This window comes from Lepisma saccharinum, chromosome 4 (genome assembly GCF_977018435.1).
Source record: "Lepisma saccharinum chromosome 4, izLepSacc3.1, whole genome shotgun sequence".
Classification (NCBI taxonomy): Eukaryota; Metazoa; Arthropoda; class Insecta; order Zygentoma; family Lepismatidae; genus Lepisma; species Lepisma saccharinum.
This window is the reverse complement of record NC_139232.1, coordinates 52492824-52516219: the sequence shown is the minus strand read 5'-3', so window position 1 is coordinate 52516219 and position 23396 is coordinate 52492824. Positions and strand designations below refer to the sequence as shown.

General features: G+C 36.9%; 1 protein-coding gene across 2 annotated transcripts in view; it reads left to right on the top strand.

Annotated features, from left to right (window-relative positions):
- Nucleotides 1-8294: 8294 nt before the first annotated feature.
- REG (proteasome regulator gamma) overlaps nt 8295-23396 on the top strand; it is a 57662-nt gene continuing 42560 nt past the window's right edge. For both annotated transcript variants that reach the window (XM_083120497.1, XM_083120496.1), the window contains exon 1: nt 8295-8572. In XM_083120497.1, coding sequence (XP_082976623.1) covers nt 8552-8572 — 21 coding nt within the window. In that variant the 5' untranslated portion in view covers nt 8295-8551. The remainder of the gene's footprint in view (nt 8573-23396) is intronic.

Below are 23396 nucleotides of genomic sequence, written 5' to 3'. Positions count from 1 at the left end.
ATAGGCCATTCGAGAGAATGCTTGTTTTGTGTTTGCCATATATTTTCGTTTTTTGCTCCAATATCTAAAGTATCCCATTCGTAAGGTGGTAGAAATATCCATGATTGCATACTATCTGAGTCTGCATCGACTATAGCTAGTTGTTTAGGAATAAAGTTGCCAGAATTGTCTCGGAATCCTTGAAAATCAACGACAGCCCTCATATTGTGATCCGTACTCCTTCCTGGCTGGTACTTAACTGATTATTATTTTGTATTATCTGGGAAAATACCTCTGTGTTTGTCTATTTGGAGCAGAGAGTCGAACTCTCCATAAATAATGCACGTGACCGCCGTAGGCAACGGCGCAGAGAATGACAGTTTAGCACTTACACTCCCATCGCGTAATATGTCCCAAGTAGAGTCAATTTCCATTGTGGGTGAAAGAATAAAGGGATACAAAGCAAATCCATTATCAAAATCTTCTCCGGAGATACTATTTCCTGTATCCTGGTAATGTATTCCCGTTCCAGAGAATTTAGTTGCCATTATGCCGCTGGACGAATTCTACGTTACATTACCTTCCAATGTAAACTTGAACTTGTTTCCTGATAATAAAATAGCACATTACCGTACTTAGCTGAGCGATCCAATAGAATTAAATGAACAATGGGTGGTGGCGGCCACAGAGCTTCATTTAACTTGGAGTTTTTATAATATTGTTTCCGATACAAATAGCATTTCATATCAATTTAAACCGAAAAAGAAGGACCAGATTTTTTATAGTGAAAGTATAGTTCCTAAAGGTTACTACTCCAATGTTCAATTATTATTAAACAATATTCCCCCTTCAAAAAGAAAACTGCTTGCTCAACATGTCCGATTTGGCTATACTTTGTCCACACATAGTATGTATACACAAACAACACTAGAGGAAGATGAAATTATGAAATTGCATATATATCCACAATTAGCTCCAGTGTTTGGTTTTTCGTTGGATACTCCTAAGTCAGAAATATCTATACATTCGGTTATTGGTCCAGGTACGGCAAGATGAAGTTCTATTTATCCTTGTAATTTAGATTATCATATCCCCGTGAAATCAACATATGCACAGATATTGTCAAATATCAAGCAAATATAGGTCCCGTAATACGAACGGTTAGTGTGGTTGATTATGAATATGGAGCAATAAAAAGTTATATATTTTAGCCCAGGCAGTATCTAAAAGTAGAGAAGCGTTACTTTGAAACAATTGAAATTATATTAAAAACAGAGCATGGAACTTTGCTTCCATTTGAGTTTGGAGCGTCAAGCGTTACATTACATTTTAAAAAAGTGGAATAATGATTTCTGAAGGCAGTGATAATGATTACTATATAACTTTGGTTTCAAATGCATACAAAAATATTTTTCCGACTAATACACCTTCTCATTTTTTAACTAAACTTTCTAATGCTGTTAAGCTCGAGTCTGGAGGCTGGTTAGTGGGTCTGTCTGAAATTCATTTCACAAACAGTCTGTTTAATATTCAAACAGGACAAAATGAAATTATGTGGACTTATTATAACCAAGACTCGGGTCAGTCAAGTAAACAGAGCGGTAAAACAATCGTTCCCCCTGGATATTATTCAAGTGTGGACTCTGTTTTACAAGTTTTAAATCAAGATCATATTGGAGAAGGGCTTTTTCGATTCGGTTATAACCCGTCCAGCAAATATTGTTGAGGGAAAATACAATGCACAATTATCTACACTGAACTTCTCTGATATTTTGGCTCTGCAGTTAGGATTCGAACCAAATAGAAATCTTGTTAAACAACAGCATAGTTCGAAACAAACCAACCTAAATATTGGTTATCCCCAGCAGGTTTTAGTATACACTAATGTACTCAGTTACCAGTTTGTAGGAGATACAAAGGCACCTCTTTTAAGAATGTTTACATTTTCTTCTGTCCCTTATGGACGGTCACAATCTATAATATTTAACCCCGTTCATTATATGCCTGTATCGAAATATTTATTTGATACAATAGAAATAGTTTTAAGAGACAACACAGGTCGTAAACTCTCATTTGCCTTCGGAGATCTGAGTGTTAAACTACATTTCAAGCGACAATGAGATACGATAGACGTTAGTTATATCGAGATTATTATCTCAACCAGGCGTGGACAGGTTTACCTTATTTTTCTGGTCCTCCATATCAAAAAGGCCACGGAGCCCTCGGTTCAATATTTAAAAGCTTGTTTCGTTTTGCGGCCCCTTTATTAAAACAGGGTGCTAAAGCAATTGGCCAGCAAGCTTTACATTCGGGAATGGAATTTGTTGGGGATGTTTTACAAAACAGGCCTCTCAAACAATCTTTCAAAGATCGTGTAAATCAGGCGGGACAAGCTCTTCGTGAAAAAGGTGAGAGAAAAATTCTCAGATTCTTTCAGGAAAGGGGAGACAAAAACGAAAGGCTAAAAGTATAAAATTCGAACCTCCATTTATTACCTGCCAGTCACGCAAAAAGAGGCGAAGAGTACACAGAGATATATTCGCTAATTAACTACCATGTCGTTAGTAAACTGTAACTCATCGGAATGCACAAATACAGAATTGGATTTGTTTTCTCTGCCATTAACTCAAACTAGCATTGAAAATTCTTGTTTAGTGGAGTATCGTTCCATTTCATCTTTAACTAGTAAAAGTCCAGTCGAGTTTGCCATTACTGGAGACAGTGGGGAATACATTGATCCAGCACACATTTATCTGTACCTAAAATGTAAAATAACTAAACCAGATGGTACGGCCTTAGCTGCCGATAACCTGGTTGCCCCCGGAAACAATTTTCTACATACAGCATTCAGTCAGGTCTACGTTTCGTTAAATGACAAATTGATTTCGTCCTATGCAGGGTGTTACGCTTACAGGGCATACATTGAAACATTACTCAACTATTCTAATGAGGCTAAAAAATCTCATCTCACTGCTGCTCTCTGGTATCGCGATACGCCTGGAAAGTTAGAAAATCTAACTGAAAATAAAGGAATTGAAAAACGAATGAGTCTTGCTGCGCAAAGTCGGTCATTCGACATGTATGGGCGACTGTATTCTGATTTTATGTGCCAACCTCGCCTTCTCTTGAACAATGTGTCCATGAGAATTAAATTACATAGATCAAACGATGCATTTTCATTGATGGCCGCCGAAAATTCTTCTTATCGTGTAGAAAAACAGGACATTTCTCTTTATGTCAAAAGAGTTACTGTATCTCCAGATATAGGTCTTGCTCATGCAAACGCTCTTGAAACTACTACAGCTAAATACCCAATTACACGCGTGGAAGTAAAATCAATAACTATCCCTCAAAATATTACTTCTTATAATCTAGATAATATATTTTTAGGTACTGTTCCTAAACGAGTAATATTAGGTTTTGTTGAAAATTCAGCTTTCAATGGTCAAATACATAAAAACCCCTTTAATTTCCATCATTTCGGATTGAATAAAATTCAACTCCAAGTTGGAACTAGAACCATTCCAAACCAACCTCTCTGCCCCAGCTTCACAGACAAAAATATTATCCAAGCATATTACAATTTATTCTCTGGAACGGGAATACATTACCAGGATACAGGAAATAGTCTCTCCCGAGAAGATTTTGATAATGGATTTGCTTTGTATCCCTTTATTCTTTCACCCACAATGGAAATTGACTCTACTTGGGACATATTACGCGATGGGAGTGTAAGTGCTAAACTGTCATTCTCTGCGCCGTTGCCTACGGCGGTCACGTGCATTATTTATGGAGAGTTCGACTCTCTGCTCCAAATAGACAAACACAGAGGTATTTTCCCAGATAATACAAAATAATAATCAGTTGAGTACCAGCCAGGAAGGAGTACGGATCACAATATGAGGGCTGTCGTTGATTTTCAAGGATTCCGAGACAATTCTGGCAACTTTATTCCTAAACAACTAGCTATTGTCGATGCAGACTCAGATAGTATGCAATCATGGATATTTCTACCACCTTACGAATGGGATACTTTAGATATTGGAGCAAAAAACGAAAATCTGTGGCAAACACAAAACAAGAATTCTCTCGAATGGCCTATCGGTGAACTTTGCTATTCGAAATTGTTTTCTGTACTTTCCCAGTACACTGAAAACGCATCAGTTATTTATTCTTTTGGAGCTGACAAATGCAAGTTTCTGATTACAGTACTTCACCGCACTGTGGTTAACCTCGAGGACCTAGGATGCCCTAAAGCGTCACTGTTAGCCTTCCCTGCACAAAATTGCTGTCGCAATTATCACAGATTAAGGACAATCAAATGTGCTCTTAGAGACGCACATTTATACGCATCTTATCTCCGTAGCTTCATGCTTCAACAGCATATTATAGGAGAAGCCACAAGGACTGCACCTAAACAGAACACCTCAACATCGGACAGTGGATATTCATCATTAGCTTCGTTTTACAACGACGCTTCAAGTGTGTATTACTTATCCGAGCAAAGTTGCTCTTCCAAAAATAGTGCATTTTCGGATAGTGAACAATGAATAACATTGAAATTGAAAAAACTGTTCAATCAGACAAATGTCTGTCTTTTATTTTTCGAGGTGTTTTTGCTAATAATACATTGCCAAAAAGTGTGCAATTGCCTGCTGCATTGATTATTAACACCGACAATGAATCTGGACCAGGGATACACTGGACAAGTTTGTTTATAAACAGTGATAAGGAGGCCATGTACTTTGATAGTTTTGTTCAGCCTCCTAGTGCAAATGTACTAAAATTTATAAAAAAGAACTGTATTTCATGGTGCATCAGTGAAACGGTGGTTCAAAACCCAAACTCTTCCATGTGTGGAATTTATTGTATTATGTTTTTACATTATATGTGCCGTGAGTTACCCCTAACCTATTTTCTGTCATTGTTTGGAACAAACTTAAAAAGAAATGACAGAATTGTATGGACAAAATTCTCAAGTGCCTTTAATTAATTTACAGTGAGCCTGCAGTGAATACTGCATCGAAGACCAGTGTCTTATTTTCTCTATTGCACAAGCAATAGTAGAAAATTATCCCAAACCTACATGTTCTGAATGTGAACTTGGTGTGAGAAAAATGAAAAACTTCTGGCGTGTCAAGGTTGACAGTCCAAAGAAAGAACTTTCTATAAAACTAACACTGTCATTTGAATATGGTTTACATGTGCGGGTACATAACAAAATGATTGAGAAAATGAAAAGCGTTGTGTGAACGCTATGTATTACAACATATGTACAAAATGACTTATAAAAAACTGTAAAGCGTTGTGTAAACGCTATGTGTAACCTTTTGTAAAATTAATTTGACTCTGTATTTATTTTGTAGTAGATTAGTTTTAGAACAATAAACTTGTATGTAGTAGACTTGTGCGTTTTATTTCTTTGAAAAAATAAAAGGTTTATAGTTATACGTATGTAGAGTAAAAAAAAAAAAGCTAAAATTGTTGGTGCAAACGGTCGTAGGTTCGATCCTTGTTAGGGATCTTGCACAAATCTCAAATACATTAATCGCGACTGTTACTAGAATTCACTTTTATTCCGTCTCGCCACGCTAAACACTTTGCCGCTAAAACAAAAAAAAACGAGATAGAACTTGACAAGTTAGTTTGTATTTCGGATAAAACACTAGTCAAATTCCATTCTCGTATAACACTTGTACTTAGATAAAATATGCAATACTTACAATATGAATCATCATCTTGAAAAACAGAAAACTCAGCAGACACCAGCAAACACAGTAGAAAAAATGTAGAAATCTGAGGACAAATTCGGATTCCCAAGTTTAAATACCCCAAAATCGGGCGGAAAATTCAAAGCCTTTTCCAGCCACCCCCTATTTTCCATACTGGAAACTAACAATCCCTTTAAATTCACGCTGCCTCGTTAACTCTAGACGTCCAAATTTAAAACCCACAGCCTCTCTTTCCATTAGATAAATTCCTTACATCCACCCGCCTTGAATTATATCACCTTCCACTCATGTCCTTTTAACTTAAAATCCTTTTTTTCGGCCAAATTCTCTACCTGGTTTGGCGATTACTATTTTATTGCCCGTATCGCTCCACACACAGACGGACTTTTCCGCTTAGCGGGAGACTTTTAAAATTAGCATTTTACAATCTCTTGTCTTTTTCAAGGGACACAATCACCCCGTGATACATTTTCTTTTTCCACCTGAAATCGAAGCGGTTCGTATCTCTAACCAATTTATTTTCCCCAAAATGACTTGTTGTGTATTTGTCCCGTCACAACAACATCCCGTCTCGTCCACAACCCTTTCGCCTTGACCTACATTAACAAAGGCTTCATTCTTGATACCTGGGCGGAATATTAATTCATTCTCTCTGTCTACCTTCACCGCACTTCCCCAAATTCCTTTCTCGTCTACCTTCACCGCCGAGTCGAGATTCTGAGACAGTATTCTGTCTAGCGTGTGAAACCACCGTGTTTCATAACATAATAACATACATTATTACATAGTACTAATTAATAATATTACATATCGCGGGTTCGAGTACCGGGACCGTCTTCTTTCGTACCATTACCAGCGTTCATAGCGGATCATAAACCATAAACTCTTATTTTCAATACTATAAACATTAATATTATCGATTAATACATTACATACTTTGCAGTAATGAATATAAAACCATATGCATAGCGTTTAATACCTCTAATTACCTTCTATATACATATTTTTCATAAAATAAATAATTATATATTCATAAAAAGTTATAAACATGCAAATACATAAATGTAAAGTATTCTAAGTACATGGTAATTAGTTCTAAGTACATGCAAATTAATTAAAACCCGTGCAAATTAGTTATAAGTACGTGCAAATTAATTGCGAATATTAAACGCCCGAGGGCACAAACATCCACTGGCGGGGATCTCTACTACTACTACTAACGACTTTAGTTTCTGTGGCCTATTTCAGCAATTTTAAATATTAGGCACTTCAAAAGCAGTTATCTCCGATAGACACACTTATGACTCAAATAGGGGGGGAAACCACTTTAAAATTCATGTATTCCCTTCAGAAATTGAGTGAAACTGTTTCTAGACGTAGAAGCCTACATTTTCTGACCAAGGAACAAAAAAGGCATTTTAGGGCAGAGTGCAAAATCCTGGGGGGATTTCCCCCACCAATCTTGGCATCAAAAATCCCCCACCGAACATTTCCGGGGAGGGAGAGTTTTTGTTATAACACACAAACGATAACCAATTCCTTTTAATTTGAAATATACTTTACTAAGATTAATATCGAAAACACACATAAGTGTTAGTGCAGTTGTTAGTATTGAATGCTTTCTCTCTCTCAAGAGATCATTAACAAATCTGCATCAATACGCACAATAAAAGTAAAACAAGAATGCAAGAAAATAATAACTATGAAATCTAATTGATTTATATTAACATAAAGCACAAACTAAACAAAAACTTACACATAATAAAACAACTTAAACTATTTCATAATTTATTAACATCTTTAACCTGTTAGTAAAGGAATTAGTTAGCTGCTTTGCAATATCTGATATGTATAAAATTAACACATTTATAATAATAATAAAATATTTTTAATTGAGTCATTTATTTTTACTTTTAATAATATTACAAATATGTATATAGTATAATTTACACATACGTTTGTGGGGGAGGGGGTTTTGAAGATTAAGAACTTTTTCTCCCCCACCAGTTTTAAATGATTTCGCGCCCTGTTTTAGGGCAAATTCTCCTAAGTTCATCCACGCAATTTTTTTTGTGCTAAATTTTTTCTTTTGTGTTCTTTGACAGTCTGGAAAATAATATTGTTAAGGGATTTCATTTCATGTTGTTTGAACATTCTTTGGAATATAACGATGCAACCACTTTTCGAAATATGTAGTCTCTAGTGTGTGTTTGTAGTCATGGCTTTGGTGGGGGCACGCGCCCATGTGCCCCTGCTAAACCGCCAATGTTCAATAATATTGTCGGAAGCAGGACTGTGTCATAAGCATATTTGCAAGTATTTCAAGAAGCAAATTGAATTGACAAATAAATTGTTGTTTTTCTCAATCGGCCCTTTTTTCCTGGTGTAACATAACTGAGTCTTTATTTTTATACATCAAGTTCGAAGATCCTGGAAAACTATTCGCGTCAATATTATTTATTTGTGCACTGCAAATAGAGCGAAATACGTAAGATCTCAACACATACGAAATATTTTGCTTTAGTATTAATTAAAAACGCTATTTATAATTTAGAACAAACATGTTGTATATACTAGTATATTTTCAATTATTTTATAACGTTGTGAAATTTGAAGTTAGTGCCTAATTTTTACAAATTGTGAATTTATACTGAGTGAAGTAAAAGCAAAATCTTTTAAACATTGTTAAAATCACTAACATTCAGTACAAGTCGTGAAAGTTTCGTACATAAAGACTATATTTTGACTTATTGTGTAGATTGTTCCTGCAGCAGTTGCACGTTGAAGTTTACAAGGACTCGTAGCTGCAAGTTATTCTTTTGTGAACTACTTTATGTACTATGGCTGATGATGCTAAGAAGGTAATTGATATAACTAATTCACCACACTGTCTGTAGATCGTAAAAACTACTTACGTTTCAAACATGAGAATGCAGTTTGTTGGTCTGTCAATGTGGAAGTAGTTTTCTTCCGTCCATGATTGCTGTGCAATGTGTTCAAATTTTGTACGCATGCAGTTTATAACCGAAAGTAGATATAATTGCATCAGTAAGTGACTGAAAATAAAAGATTGTTTGAGACTAATAAAGAGAAATTTTTTTGTGTGCTTAAGTCGATTGTAATGAAGGAACGTAAACAAATGTATTCATTTGCGTATTACGTATCTCTTGTCATTTCGTGTTGTTTTGACGTAACAAAAGAAGTAATTTGCAAAGTAAGAATGAATGATGGAAGAAGGTAACAGTTCGTTATACCAGACACATTCAAATCGGATATTTTGTGTTTCGCATGGTTCGTACTTATCAATTGTGTATTGTGGAACATAGTTCAAGGTGCCATTATGCTTTTTACACGAAAACAAACACAATTTTTCACTTACAGAGTGATTTTAATTCCTTTCTTCGCTTCCGGAACACACAATATGGCGGAAACATCTTGACTGAAGTTGTGGGTATGCAGTGTTTCAACCTTCTTCACCAAAAATACCTACTATTGTGTTCGTCACCGGTGGAAATTATACATTATGCACAGGTAGCCGACGGATAGCCCCACGAACCATTTGCATAAGGTTAGGTTAGGTTGGGTTAGGGGTACCAGTTAGATATAGTGAAAACACATTTAACTTTTATTTTCGAATTATCTACATTTGTACTTACCTTATATGCATAGCGGAACATTTTTCAACTTGGGATCATGTTTTTTCGCTGAAAAAAGCGTAATTTTTCACATTACAAGTATTTATTGGTCGTTGCTAATTCGCTTTCGTTACACACAATATGGGGGTCAAATCTTGACTCACGTTGTCTATCGTCAGCTCATATGCAGTGTATTTAAACTTATGAACCGAAAAATTCCACACAAATTATTCACAACAATTTTTTAAGCAAAAATTGATCCACAAACCATTCACGGAAGGTTAGGTTAGGCAAACAGAAAATTAAATTGGAAAAAAAACAGCTCACACATCATCTTGTAAAACTACTGCGTGGTTGCTACACGAACACTTATTAACCGAAAAATGATGGTTTTTAGGCTAACATTGATCCACAAACCATTCAGAGAAGGTTAGGTTCAGTTAGGTTAGGCAAACATAGAAAATTAAATTGGAAAAAAACCCAGCTCACACGTCATCTGGTAAAACTACCACGTGGTTGCTGCACTGACACGGGGTTACATATTCAAACGCATGGAACATTTGATTCACGTAGTCTACTGTAATGGTGGCACGAGCTATCGTGCAACGGAGATACATTAGTGTCTAAAAATTACATTATTTACCGGCCGAATAAGTTGCACGAATGGAAAAAAAACACTATTCCCAGCTTCCAAAAGTCCACAGGAACTCAATTCCATAAGTACTTTCCCGTCATTTCTCCTGTAAATTTGCAGAAATGTGTTTTCACTATACCTAACTGTTACCAGGTTAGGCAAGCATAGTAAAAAAAATGTGTTTGAAACACTGACAGTGTGCACGTACAGGAAGCATGGCAATTGTGCACCAGTGGCATATTTCTCTTGAAAAATATATGATTTGCCGGTCAAATAGATTCCACGATGAAAGAAAATGCCTCCATGAACGTTTGAAAGCTTGGAGAAACTCGTTTCCGTAAGTAGTTTCTTCTGTAAAAATGAAGAAATGTGTCTCTGATATAACGAACTGTTACCGAATGTTTTGCTTATGAATAAATTGCAGAAACTTTGCTAGCGTAGTGGTGACACTTGCCTTGTAATTAAACAGTTTGAATACCAGTGGAGGCACATTTCACAGTGATTAGGATTCCACTTTAAACTGTAGGTCCAGTCCCGAGTAGTCTTCAGCAAAAAATGTGGACGTAATAATATCATTCACTCGGATGTATTATTGCAAAGCAGTTAGTACTTATAAACTTTCAATCTGATCGTCACGTTTCCAACCATTCATGATTAAGTGTTACTTATTGATCGCAGTATTGTTTTATGCATTCTCTAGATCAGGCATGTCAAACTCAAAATATGAACTGGGCCAAATAGTCAGTAGTGTTAGATAGGGCGGGCCGTAAGGGAAAAAATAAATTATCTTTAATACTTTATTTTAAAGAATGACTAACATAACACTTAATAAAGTATATTGAACATTCAATGAAACTTGATCATTGCTTCTTGCCTGACAGCTGGCATCTTTTTTCTGCCACCAACTTATCAATATCAGGAGACATCTTATTCAAAGCAGCTACTTTCAGAACGCAGCTAAGATGAACGTCTGATAATCTGGATCTCGTTGGTGACTTGTTTCCTTTCGCGAGTGAGAAAAGTTTTTCACACTGGTAAGTGCTACCGAACATGGAAATTATTTCACACCCAAATTTGCGGGTTTCTGGAAAACGTGCAGGCAAGTACTTGTAGAAGTCAGGGATGCCCACTTCGCTGTACTTTTGTTTCAAAGTTGAGTCGCACTGAATTTCAATTACTTCCATCTGCAAATGTGCTGATACTTTTTCTACGTCAGTCGTAAACAGGGCTGAAAAAAGGGAGATCTGGTCTTCGAAAGAACGAACATCGTGGAACCTTTTCCCGAATTCAGTATTCAAAACCTGAATTTTTTCGGCGTACTTTTTGTACAAAACAGGGTCCTTTGAACTTGATCTGTATTTAGAACAAATTGGAAAGTGCGTCAAGTCTTTGTTTCTTAACTGTTTCTCCCAAAGCAATAACTTACGCTCGAATGTTTTGACTTGTTCATGTTGGTGATTATTTGATCTTTTCCTTGCAGTTTCAAATTTAAATCTCACAAGTGTTTCGTTATATCAACAAGAAAGGAAAGATCTTGTAACCACGTTGGTTGCGAAAAAAGGCTGGTGTCTTGTTCCTTCATTTCCAAAAATTCGAATATTTCATCTTTGAAGTTCCAGAATCTTTCAAGAACCTTAGAACACGATAGCCAGCGCACTTCTGTGTAGTGGGGCACTCCAGAATATTCGCTTTCTAAATCTGCTAAGAAAGCAGAAAATTGTCGCTGGTTTAAGCCACGGGATCTTATGAAGTTGATAGCTTTTTTCACAGGCTTCATCACACTTTCCATGTTGATTACTTTTGAACACAAGACCTCTTGGTGAATAATGCAATGCACATGATGGAACATGTGTTTATCGCAGGTTTCACGAAATTCGTTTTGCAGTTTTGTCACAAAACCATTGTTTTTTTCCCGTCATTGAAGGGGCACCATCCGTAGCTACACAGGATAACTTTGACAGAGGTACATCATACTTTCGCAAAAGTTTACGAACAGCAATAAATATATCCTCACCGGTAGTTGTGTCATGCAACGGTACAATGTCCAATAGCTCCTCGAAAATGTTGAACTCCTCATCACAAGCACGAAGAAACACAGCTAAGTGAGCTATACCACCGATGTCTGTACTATCATCACAAGCGATGGAATAAGCAATGAAATTTGACACTTTTGTTTTAATTTGATCACTCAAATCACAGGCCAGTACGGTTACTCTTTCAGCAACCGTGTTGCGGGATACTGAAATGCCTTGAAAAGCTTTTACACTTGCGGGATTAACTATTTCCGTTTAATAAACTCGCCTTCGGCAAAAGGTTTTGACTGTTTAGCTATCAACTCCGACAATGCGTAGCTTACGCGTACTGCAGCTTTGCTTTCTTGAGCTACTTTAGTAGGTTTTCGGGCGAAGGCAGCTTGTTCAACTGCGCAGGCAGACGACTTAGCCTTGGACTCTAAACAACTGTAATCACTACATTCGTCAACCACCCCAATAATGCAACACGACCACCTTTTTTCACCTACCGACGGGTATATCCTGTCCAAGAGGAAAACGTGTGAAATTTCACATCGTCTTATATAATAACACAGAAATTTTAGCAACTACTACATCTGAAGGCTCTATTATTTAAAAACAGGTAATAGCAAAGGGGCCGCACAAAAATATATCGAGGGCCTCATGCGGCCCGCGGGCCGCGTGTTTGACATGCCTGCTCTAGATCGTGGTCCACAGAGGAAAAAGTTGTATTCGTGGCAGATGTTCACATAATCTTCACTCATGCTTGGGTCATTAGTGAATTGGCAAAGGTATTGATGACACTTAATTTGAAGTTGTTTTTTTTGTTTTTTTTTGGTAAAAGTTTGGTATATCGGAGACACATTAAAATAGGATATTTTGTGTTTTGCATGGTTCGTACTTACCAAGTGTGCATTGCGGAATAGCCCCACAAACCATTTCCGATAAGGTTAGGTTTGGTTAGGCAAGTATAGTGAAAAAAGGGGGGGTTTGAAACACTGACAGGGACTTACGTTATCAAACGTACGCAGCATGCAGTTCATGTAGCGAAAGCAATGTCAATTGTGCGTCGGTGAGTTATTTCTCTTGAAAAATACAGGATTTCCCGGTCAAATATATTCCACGAAAAAAAAACCTCTACGTTGTTGGAAAGCTTGCAGAAACTTATTTCCGTAAGTAGTTTATTGTGTAAAAATGAAGAAATGTGTCTCCGATATACCGAACCTTTACCTTTTTTTTTTAAACAAGGCTGATCTTTTGATCTATTTTTACCCAATTTTAAACTACGAATGTGCAGGATATAAGCTTGCAAACTTACCAGGCCTGATTAAAAAACTCTTTAAAACATATTAACACTATCATAAATATCAGGATTATACAGAAAGTAAATTCTAATGGACTAAGAAAAACTAGAATATATTTACGATCCATTTAGATTGTTATTCGATGTACATATCATATACTACATTTTGACATAGGTAGGGCGGCGCACCAGGTTTTGTATCCCTTCACCATAGACTAATGCTGCCTAGGATGCAACCCACGTCGAAATTGCTTCTTTGACATTGTTTTTGTCATGGAACCATGAGCCAACAAAGAAGGATTTCGGATACAGGAACACATGAAAATAACTAAACTGTCGGGGGATGATCGTATTGTTTGTAGTCAAATGTTATGTGGAAGTAGTGTGGGCATTTGGTGTAGAGATTAATGGAATAGTGAGAAACGTGTCATGAATCATCACAGTATCCTGGCTGTGCATGTCATATTGCTTATCCTGTCCCATGATGCAATTTTTTAAAGCATGTTGAAATAGACACCTGCATTGATGGTGAAGCCTTGAGGCAAGAATCCCTTTTCTGTCCTAAAACACACTACATGTGAAATAGTTTTTATGAACTTTATCTTGTTCATGAAGTTGGATCTCCACTACATGGATTGCTGCTTTGATTCCAGAGTTGCATGCTACTACACCCATGGCTCCTCACCTGTGTTTACATTGCTGAAGAAGTCATCACCTCACTCAATATATCTTGTCAGAAGGGCCAAAGCACTGGCCCGCTGTTCCACTTTGTGTTATTCTGCAAGCATCTTCGGGACCAGCATACACACAGTATTTGAAAATGCAGCAAAAGTGACCAACCTGTAATCTTCTATTCAGCGGCATGTTCAATCACCACTGGCAGTTGGCCTCTGCAATTAATCAGTCACATTTCCTCATCCTTCATTGAATAGTTGCACCCATCTTCAATAGGTTGAATCACTTATGGTACATAGTCCGACAATTAAATAATGAGATTGATTTTATATTGTGAAAGGAAACAAAATAATTGAACATTGCCTGTTTATTACTCAAACTACATCCCTCCTGCATCAATACAGCAATTGGCACGGTTGACCAATGATCGATACGACATCTGCAAGTCTTCATGTGGTATGTCTTGAAGATTGGACGTTACATCCTGTTGGATGGTCCTGTGCTCATTAAAAGTTCGTAATTTCAGCAGCAGCTTCACTTTCGGGAACAGAAAATAATCACGGGGATAAATCCGAAGAGTTGAGAGGAAGATTTCAATACATTCACTTGTTTTTGGACCAGGAATACCCAGACAAACACTGCTCCCAGGCACCGTGGTTTATCGTGGAGCAGGAATCAACTGCCTGCGTCAGAAAACTGAGCTCAGAGAGGGTCAGTTCTCCTTCATAATCATTCAGAGCACTACGATAGCAACAGCCAATTACAGTTTCATCCTCTGTAACAAATTAGGGTAAGTAAAAAAGAATGAAACAATCTTATACAATTATTATGACGTAACTATTTACGATAGAAAATCAAACAAGGCGGCAATATGGAGAAGAACTGTGGAAGTTTTATTACCTCTTGGCGCTCTTATGCTGCTTTGCCATTCCTCAGACAGAATTGCTAATGTGGCAAAATGGCGAGTGACCACCAGAAGACGTATTGTGTGTTCGAGTTAACGATCACAATGGCGAAAATACATTTCCGCATGTGTTTTGATAGTAAACCACCATTATGGATGAACCATCAGTACAAACGATTTGAAGATACTATAGTCTGTGGGTAAAGGGAAGAGCATTGGGCAGGTACATGTATCCTATGAGTCAGCGAACAGAATTAGGGAACCTTTCACAAGAGGTCCACGAAAATTCACTCACAGTGCAAGTCATGAGCTGCAACTGCCCCAGAAAGCCATATGTTCTTCCATTGTGGTGGATTACCACCGAAACATATGCAGAAATGACTTTGCACCATTGAGATCGACTCAGACTTTGCTTACTCTAACAAACTGGTCACTCGCCATTTTGCCACACTAGCGATCCTGTCGGAGGAATGGCAAAGCTGCATAAGAGCTCCAAGTGGGAATAAAACTTCTACAGTTTTTCTTTCTGTTGATGCCTGTTTGATTTTCTATCGTAAAAAGTTATGTCATAATAACTATAAAGTTGTTTCATTCATTTTTACTTACCCTGTACATTATGAAAAATGCCTTTGCTGTTGTAAAATAAAAACCACAATATTGTCTTCACCTTTGATTTTTCGAGCTGCATTTTCTTCTATACTGGGATTTGTCAGGTCGTACAAGAACCATAGTGAAAATGCTCTGTTTTGTCCTCCACAACTATAGAATTAAAGAAATTTTTATTCCCACAAGCAGTTTTCAGAATGTCTTTCATGTAACTTGATGGTCACTCGCTGCTCCATAGCTATTATGTGACAACACCCTTCAACCTCCTTCACGACATGGCAGCAAAATTCCCAGCTTGCCCATCGCAAGTTCATGAATTGTTGCCAGGTTGTGGATTATAGACCACACTAGATCATGAACGTGCTACTTCACAGATAGAATACACACATGGGACAATATAAAATCAGTCTTATTACTTGTCGGACTGTGTATGTTCTCCGTGCAGCTCACAAATTGACAATACATTTCAACCAGTTTCATGTTCCTCGCACTCAAGAAATCGATTACAGACCATGTTTCACATGCAATTGTCTTCTCAATTTTCTTAAAAAATATACACACAGAGCTGGTTGAAGGTCTGTAAATGACATCCATGCGGTGCCAAAGAAACAACAAAGTCAGCATACATGTACACCATTGTGACCACTGCACTGCAGCATCAATGTATAAAGAATGTATGTTTTAATTTCTTAAAATAAGTTGTTTTAAAGATAACAAACCTTGATCCAGATGAGAAATTTACAATTGCAGCGTGTCATTTTAATTGAATGTTTACAAGATATTGTATATTCCATAGCCATAACAAAGCGACCTTGTGAATATAGAAAGTACAGTAGTTGATGTAGGTGTTTGCAGGTGTTAGTAGCTTTCTACAGTAGTGAAGACCTGGTGAAAATAGCCCTTTGTGCTATTCTCACAACCTGGTGAAATTAGTCTTGCCTACTGTAAAAAAAAGAATGTACAAGTTGCCCAACAGAGAGAAATTCATTGTCGCATTTTAGAGAGTTGTAATATTAGTGGTTGATACAAGAAATGTGTCAGATGTTGCAGACAGTATTGTAGTAAATTAACTTAATCCATGTGTACTAATTAGATTGTGTTCCTTTTTATATTCTCTTAATTTTTTGTTCCCTGTCTTTATCTGCACTAGAGTGCTGCAATGAGCGTTTTTCGCTGGAGCGGCAAATGGCACACAATTGATAGTTCTTCCACTTCCGAAATACATTCAACGAACTCTCGAACCCTATTAGTAATATGTCTCTGGTAGCGAGTCCTCAAATATGGATCGTGAAGTAAAATACAAAGTGAAATTTAAAAAAATAAGAACATAATCATCATCTCCATGTTAAAGTGCAATTTTATGTATCTGCAATGAAAATGTGAAAATGAAATAGATGATTATGGGCTGAAACTACTTAGGCTGACATTTAAGGTTTCTATGATTATTGTCACATTGAAATGATGTTAGATTGAATGTTATAACTGCATTTTATTATTTCGCAGAATATGATTATCCTTTTCGGCAAGTGAACAATGATGTACACGTACTTCTTGCACTGTGATACGATATTTGTAATTGCTTAGGTAGCTCTGTCAGCATGTGTATCCATTTTACGTTTCGACCTATAGATATTGCATACTTTCATATGTGCAGTATTTGAGTCTTACATAATAATATGTGAAATTATGATTTACAATTGTAATTGCGTAGATTGGTTTCCTTCCATGTATGGGTTTTAGGTTGACAGTGCTGCTCATTAGGCTCTGAAATACGGAACGTTGCCAGTCATTCCACTATGAGTAAGGTACGATAGAGTGTAGCACGCTCGAGTGTGGAAGATTCGAATGAGTTTGAATGAGCGAAAGTGGTCTGATGCAGTACTCTAATCTGCACTATAGTTTTCCAGCGAAAAAGTTAAAGAGTTTGCAGATATGAAAGAATTGGATTTCTGCAGGTTAAGTCTGCAGAGCAAATATTGTGATATTTAGTGCTTTTTGCAAATTGAAACTTAGCTGTTCATGTTCATGAAACATCAAAAAGTCTAGATTCAATAAAAAAAAACTGGACAAGAGATTTCTGCATGAGATTAAAAATATATATATGTACATGGGCAATTCTCTGAAAAAGTAAAACCAGAATATCAAGTAACGAAGTTGCAATATTAATTTTATATTCATGGTATTTAGGTAGAGTAGAATCCAAACCATCATGAAAAACAAAATGAACAGGTAAATGATTAGAAAATATTAAAAAATAAACACCTGTAAAGTTGAAGGTCAATTTACATGCGAAAAACTCTAAACCTTTACCTCAGGTACGGATATATTTTTATAGATTTACACTATGTTGCCATTCATCACTGGACACCCCTCAAAAAGTGTTTGGGATCATCTGTACATGTCATACAACCTGTAAAAGGCGTTGCCGGTTGAGAATACACTCATACCAGCTACAGCAGTCAATATGCACAGACGACGCGAACTGAGTGAGGCGGAAAGAGGGATCATCATTGGAGCCATCATTGGGCATTCTACCCGTGAGATTTCAAACAAATTTTAGATACCCCAGTCGACAGTGAGTAATGTTATCGTGAAGTGGAAGCGAGAGGGGGTCATGACATGCCTACCCAGACCCAGTAAACTGAAAATATTAACAGATTGTGACTTGTCGATGCTTGAAATGTGTTGTGAAGTCAAACCGGAAGGCACATTACAGATGGTGGCACAGGAGTTTCAGTCGGCTTCCAGTAGTGCTGCAAGTGATCGTACTGTCCGCCGGGAGATCGTCACACTTGGTTTTCATGGTCGCGCAGCAGTTCATAAGCTGCATATCACAGCCCGAAATGCGACCCGTCGATTACAGTGGTGCAAGGAACGCCGCCATTGGACTCTCGAACAATGGAAATCTGTCCTATGGAGTGATGAATTGCGCTACCAGATGTGGCGGTCCGATGGATGTGTGTTGGTGTGGTATATGCCCGGTGAACGCTGTTTACAGAACTGTATCGTACCCACAGTGAAATTTGATGGAGGTGGCATCATGGTGTGGTCCTGCTTTTCGTGGTATGGTCTTGGTCCTCTTGTTTTAGTCTTGTTTAGTTCGGGGAAACATGAATGCTGATGCGTACCAAAAGGTTCTGGACAATTCTGCGCTACCGACATTGTGGGAACAATTCGGTATTGGCCCATGACTGTTTCAGCACGACAATGCTCCATGTCATATGGCAGGCATTATCAACACGTGGTTTGAGGACATGGGTGTGCAAAAAATTGATTGGCCAGCCCAAAGTCCAGATATCAACCCCATTGAACACCTTTGGGACAAGTTGGAGGGCCGCTTCAGAGCCAAGCCATGCCACCCAAAAATCAGCACTGAACAGTTTGCCGATTTTCAGGAGGAATGGGTCAAGATTCCCGTCGACACACATCGCAAATTGGTGGAAAGTCTTCCTCGATGGGTTGTGGATGTCATTGCGGCGAAATGTGGCCCTACACGATACTGATGTGGTGCTGCGACCGGATTAACGTACTGGTATGGGGTGTCCAGTGACAAATGGCAACATAGTGTATATATTTAACATATTTGAGTTATTTCTATTTATCAAATAAAGGGTTACTTAGCTGCATATTGAATATGGAAATAAACGAATTAGTCTTTCAGTACACTGCAGAACTGGCATTTTTAAGGTACTCCGTGGCCTTGTCCCGTGCATCACGCAAAATATTAATTTTTTCTTGCGGAGAAAGAATTTTTTCTAGAAAAACATTTCGAAACTGAAATATACTTTCAATACACAGCATGAAATACTGGAGATGCAATTATTACAGTTTCATTCAAGCCACTGAGACACCAGCGCAAATAGTTTTCATGTCCCTTGCATCACACTTCAAAGCATAACATCTTGAAACTTGAACTGTCTTCAGTAATTAACTATGAGAGGTTGGGTACGTTAACTTATTAGTCTTCAAAGGCCACTTCCAGATTTCATTTGATTTGGTTTATTTTATTTCGTTTTTCTGCCACTTTTAGCTAATTGCGAAGATGGAGATCATGGAATTTATGAATGGACACTCACAAACACCCATGCCCAGATGGGATTGGAACCCGGAACCCAGGGTGTCGTAGCGCGATGTGCTAACAACTTCACCACTGGGGCCGGCCAAGTAGTTTATATCACCAGCCTTCACCATTACAGATATCTCATAATCATCAGCAACCTTTCTCGCAACTGCACCAGGATAGTGTTTGTCGTCATATCTTACTATGTCCCATGAATTTCTAATTGATGAGGTGGAGCGTTCTCGGGGGTGTATAAAAATCTACCTTGAACAGCTTTGATGGTATATACAGGGTGTCGCAAAACTGTTTCAACAACGCTTGGGTGCTGGTAGATATCATAAAAACAAGTAACTTTTCCCTATAAAGTTTACCTCGAAAGCGCTTAGTTGCTGCGCTATAAGCACTTAAAATCTATCCTGTATGTATGCATCCCAACACAGCAAACACTTGCTTTGACATAACTACCAGAGGCACGTGGCACGTTGCCACTAGCGTTTCTTGTTAAGAGAGACGACTTGAAAACAACAACTTGGGAGTCTTGCCTGAGCAAAATCCAAAACATTAATGATACTTGCTATGTTGTAAGAAGCATTGACAGTATTTATAAACTGACCAAGACAAATAATTGGCAGACGCACTTGCAATTGCAATTGTTGATATTGCATGATACGCAAAACATTCCGTGGTGATGTTGTTAGCAAAGATCGCTAAGGCGACAGGTGTCTCGGGTTTAAATCCTGGCCTAAACATTGGTGTCATTTGTTATTTCATCCAATCATCCTCATCTTCGCGATTAGCCAAAGGTGGCAGAAAAGCAAATTAAAATAAACCAAATCAATCAATCAATTATGGATATATTTTAGAATGAGTAAGTAATCTTGAATTTCAGTCTGCCCATTATTTTTATTTTCCTGTAGTTTACGGTTATCACAAGCATAAGAAAACAGTTTTTCTTTGTGACGTTTCAGGAGAACACACGCTCCTTTCATCAGACATTTATTTTCATTTTGACTAAAGATACAGTTATAACAATGGTTAGTAATTTTTAAACAAAAAGAATCTGTTATATAATGGATGTTGTCAATGTTACATTGTTGTAATATAGCAACTTAACTGTGAAAAAAAAAAAAAACAGTCTGTTTTATTTTTATTTAAATTATGAATCCAAAATATCATCAGGCAATTCAAATTCATCATTGTTTTCACAAAGTCTCTTGATGTTTTCTGTTACATTAAATTTTAAAGATGGTGGCTTACTCCATTTGTGAAAAAGAAAACTCCATACTGGATCTATGTTACCATTTTCATTATTTAATTTATTCCAGTGTTCTTCTGCAATGAACGAAGCTTCCCAGACATTCAACTCTGTGTTTCCCGTTAATCTTTTTAAAACCCTTCTCTTTTTAATCAAATGCTTCTCTTCGATGATATGAGTTGACAAACCTGTTCTTGGGTTTAGATTTATAATGTCCAAATCGTGTTCGTGCCATCTTATTGCCATTTTCCTTGCTGTTTGTCCCACATAATCTTTTGAACATGAACAACTTATATTATATATTCCTGTGGTTTCCACATCTGGTAGACAGTTTCTCATTTTGAATTCATTAAATGTACATTCCAAACTTCTTGGTGATTTAAAAACAATTTTGAAATTAAAACTTCTAAAAAATTTTGCAATTTTATGTGAGAATCCCTTGTGGAATGGAATGCACACAAATTTATTTTCAACAGATTTTTCATCTTTGTCTGTATTTCTCTTTTCCTTTAGTTTTCTTGCAACTTGTTTTTTGATTTGGTTTATTCTGTTAGTGTGAAAACCATTTTCTTTTGCTATATTAAAGAGCCTTTCTTCTTCATTTTTGATATCCTCATCATTAGAACATAGTCTTTGTGCTCTCAGGAAAAAATTTAAAAATATGTTATCCATTGTTATACGCGAATGTTCTGATTTGGCATGGATATATTTTTCCCCCGCTAATTTTTTCCTATGGACTGATGTTTGAATTGTTGAGTCAGTTGTCTTAATTTGCAGATCAAGGAAAGAAATTACATTGTTATTCATGGGTTCGCAAGTGAATTTTATGCGACGATGTGATTCATTTAATAATTTAAATACGTCCATGATGGTGTTCTCATTTTTAGCGATAATTAGCACATCATCTACATATCTGATGTAGAGTTTGATATCCGCACCTATCGCATTAACAATTGGAGATTCTATGTAATGAAGGAAAATGCTGGAGATGATTCCGGATACTGGGTTTCCCATTGATAGACCATTACTTTGCTCATATATTTTGCCATCAAATAGAAAGTAATTGTAATTTGCACATACAGTAAACCATCGAACCATTTCCCATGATTCTACTGGGTTAACCTTCATCTCAATAAGCCATCTGTGTAATGCATCTGTGGCACCTTCTATTGGGACACTAGGATATAAATTTTCAACATCAAAACTTGCAATACGATACTCATTATTCCAAACAATATTTTTTAGTTTCTGTTTCACTTCAAATGCATTTTTAACACTGAATGGTGTTTGTTGTTTAATTATAGCAAGTCTTTCAACTAAATATTTGGATAGTTTGTATGCAGGATGTGTGAAAGTTGCAATGATGGGTCGTATTGGAGTTCCCGGTTTGTGAGTTTTTGGTAGTCCAAAGGCAATCGGCAGGGTTGAATTCTTGACAATGAGTTTTTTCTTCATTTCTCTTGGTATCGTGATACTGCTTTCAATTACTTTCTTTACCTCATTTATTATTTTAGTTATAGGGTTTCGAGAGGTTTCTGTGAAATTGTTTACTTTGAAACATTCTTCCATTTTTTCTTTATAGTCCTTAATTCGGATAAGGACAGGTTTATTTTCCTTGTCCGATTTTATTAAGAAAATGTCGTTTTCTTTCAACCAGATCTTGAAACTATGAACTTTTTTCCCCAACCTTATATGCCTCTTTCTCCCGTTCCGTGTATTTTGGACCTCTGTTATTTCTTCTGTTGTATTCAAAACTTAACCGTTCGTCAAGAGCATCATGTGTGAGACTTCGTAATTTTCTCTTTTCCTCCTCATCATCTAAGAAATTCAGTGCTTTCTCTATTGAAATCACAAAATCTTCCTTGTGTATATAAGCACTACCAACTGAAAATTTCATTCCGAATTGAAAAATTTCTATATACTCATCAGGTACCTCAATATCCGTAAGATTTATAAATAATCTGTTGTCAATGTTCTTAGTTTTTATTATACCAGTGACATTAACTGCTTCCCTTCTTTCATTGTTGTTGTATATAACTTGTTCTTCTTGAATTAGCTGGTAGAATTTCCTATCAAGTCTCCTTTCTGAAAGCTTGATGTAGTGTTGTACAACTTGTTGTGTAGCTCTGTTTACTTTATCCCATATGAGTGGATGCAAGGAATTTGACAATGTTATGTGGAGATCATATGTCTTTCGAGAAAGGCTATAATTAAACAACAAACACCATTCAGTGTTAAAAATGCATTTGAAGTGAAACAGAAACTAAAAAATATTGTTTGGAATAATGAGTATCGTATTGCAAGTTTTGATGTTGAAAATTTATATCCTAGTGTCCCAATAGAAGGTGCCACAGATGCATTACACAGATGGCTTATTGAGATGAAGGTTAACCCAGTAGAATCATGGGAAATGGTTCGATGGTTTACTGTATGTGCAAATTACAATTACTTTCTATTTGATGGCAAAATATATGAGCAAAGTAATGGTCTATCAATGGGAAACCCAGTATCCGGAATCATCTCCAGCATTTTCCTTCATTACATAGAATCTCCAATTGTTAATGCGATAGGTGCGGATATCAAACTCTACATCAGATATGT